Consider the following 2,424-nt stretch of genomic DNA (forward strand, 5'->3'; position numbering starts at 1 on the left):
AGAAGAAGCTTCTGATCCAAATAAGAAGTTTTAATGTTTTATAATTGTATTGTTTCGTAGCATTTAAAGTGGAGAAATTATATGGTGACGGCCCTAAAGACCCACCTGGGCGGTACGATGAAAGTACCGCCCTTGATATTTGATCTAAGGGCAGCCACTTTTTTTGTTGGATCAAATATCAAGGGAGGGTGCCGTATGGGACTTCACAGGTGGCCACCATATAAAAACTCTTCAAAGTGATCTTTAAGTGACATTTGCAAATAAGATCAATACTCGTCTTATTTACAAATAAGAACCATAAATGTGATAGGACAAAAAACCAGGATGTGAAAATTCGAGTTTAATACGGTATCGGTTCAATAAAAAACACGTAAAACAAAACAGAAATACCGAAAAATGCATTCAAAATTTTGTCATTTACAAAGTAAATTAGGGTAAAGTTGAAAAGTTGGCAAAAAAACAAAAAAAAACGTGTTTAATGCGTTCAAAATGTGTTTAAAACGTTTTCCTAAAAAAACAGAGTTTCAATAAGACACGCTTTTCTGTCCACAAAACAATGGATAGAATTATATGCCGCTGTTACTAAAGTTTATATTAATTATAATATTCAACCATATAGTAAAACCAAGAATTTCTTAAGCTGAACTCTGATTGTCCTTTGTTTGTTTCCAGGAATAATCTCACGGGTAGACGGATAAATACACGAACTACCACCCTTGCTTTGTGCTAAAAGAGAGCAGAAAGAAACCCACCTGAAAGAATGGAATCATGTGACTTTCACCTTACCACCTAGCAAGGGATTAAACGCGCGGTTCGTTCTCGACACGACCCCGTTGCGAAATCTCCCAAGAAATCTTTCTATCGTTTCTAATCAAATCTGTTTTATTATTGTTCTTATCCTTATTATTATTTTGGCTCTTCGTTTCAGTTTTCGCAGTGAAGAGCGGCTTTGATCTTTTGAATAGTGCCAGAAATAAGGTTGTTGATCGTTTCAACTGGCTCCATTGTCATGTTCTCCGCTGGGAGGCTATTGATCAGAATCTGGAACGCGACGGTAAGGAGGGACCCATCGACTCGATACGATCCGTTACTGGTGTGGGCCCCGCCGCAGAATCGGTCTGGCACGATGGCGAAGCCAGATGGGAGGAGTGCCACATAGGACGAATCCCCGCCGTTCATCACAGCGTTCATGGCCGGAATGTCGACCGGAGCGTATACAACAAATGACCCTGCCGCGTCAATACATGTCTCTTGTAGTATCAGCAGGGTAGTCTGGTTTGGGTTCATAGCCTACACCACAAGGATAAACACATGTTCCTCATTTGCTTAATTTACTTGTACTTTAGGTAACAAGATAAGGTAATTTTACATGGTATGAGCCCATATAGTCCGGTATATTTCCCAACGTAATGTATGGCTTACACCATAGGATGATCCAACCGTCCATTTTATGGGGCACAATGTAATTAGATTATGTGTAAAAAATGATCACAAACATTCGATCTACAGAGGTGAACTGCAGGTTATCGAACCGGTATAAACCGAAGGGTTGGGATCATTTAATGGAAATGATGTTTGACGCACAATGTATTTACGTTGTGGCCGATCAAATGGAAAGTTTGGATCATCCGAGATTTCATACCGTGTAAGCCCGTATGGTCCAGTATTTCTCAAAAAGAACTCTACGGCTCAGATCATAGGAAGATCCAAACAGCCCATTTGATTGGCCAGCCCAAAAAATTAGTTCGATAGGATATCCTAGCCCTATGATCTATAGTGGAATTGTATATTATGGAGACCTCTATAGATCGGAGGGTTGGGATCTTCCAATCAAAATGATTTTTTGGCTGGCCCATCAAATGGACGGGTTGGATCATCTTATGGTATAAGCTGTACAGTACTTTCTGAAATATACTAGACTACGTGGGCCTACACCATATTATACGAAGTCTCGATCATCTTTTCGTGTAAGCCGTATAGTAATTCATGAAAAATATGTGACTATGTAGGCTTTACACCATATAAAAGCTCGGCAGGAAATATGAAGAAAAGTGTTCTTACACAAGCACGGAGGAGAGAAACGGTGTTGCCAGGGTCCTGTCCTTTGGCAATGTGGGCTACCTCCTGCATGGGCCCACCGTTGGACAGTATGTCCCACTCTCTCCTGAACCTTTCATCTCGGAGAAAATCAAACACACGGTGGGGAGGGATGGGAAGCCAGAGCGATGTGGCCCCACTCAGCACGAGGCCAGCCGGCTCCCCGGGATTGTCCACGCTCCTCCTAGTCATCACCCGAACATCCTTGGCCAAGTTACCTGCACACAGCTTGTTCCACTGGTGCACCGTAGATGCACACACCCCCACGCAGAAGTTTTTCGTCATACGTTGTGCCAGCTTTACCATGCTCCTCCGCCCACTCAATGT

General features: G+C 42.2%; 1 protein-coding gene across 1 annotated transcript in view; it reads right to left on the reverse strand.

Moving 5' to 3' along the window:
* Positions 1-616: 616 nt before the first annotated feature.
* Positions 617-2,424, reverse strand: part of LOC143883679 (homeobox-leucine zipper protein ANTHOCYANINLESS 2-like) — an 11,252-nt gene continuing 9,444 nt past the window's right edge. The window contains exons 8-9 of the mRNA XM_077387005.1: positions 2,062-2,424; positions 617-1,290 (exon numbers count right to left, since the gene is read on the reverse strand). The exon at positions 2,062-2,424 is cut by the window's right edge and continues 8 nt beyond it. Coding sequence (XP_077243120.1) covers positions 925-1,290; positions 2,062-2,424 — 729 coding nt within the window. The 3' untranslated portion in view covers positions 617-924. The remainder of the gene's footprint in view (positions 1,291-2,061) is intronic.

This window comes from Tasmannia lanceolata, unplaced genomic scaffold (assembly GCF_043159265.1).
Source record: "Tasmannia lanceolata isolate RefF3 unplaced genomic scaffold, GAP_Taslan_0.1 ptg000008l, whole genome shotgun sequence".
Taxonomy (NCBI): Eukaryota; Viridiplantae; Streptophyta; class Magnoliopsida; order Canellales; family Winteraceae; genus Tasmannia; species Tasmannia lanceolata.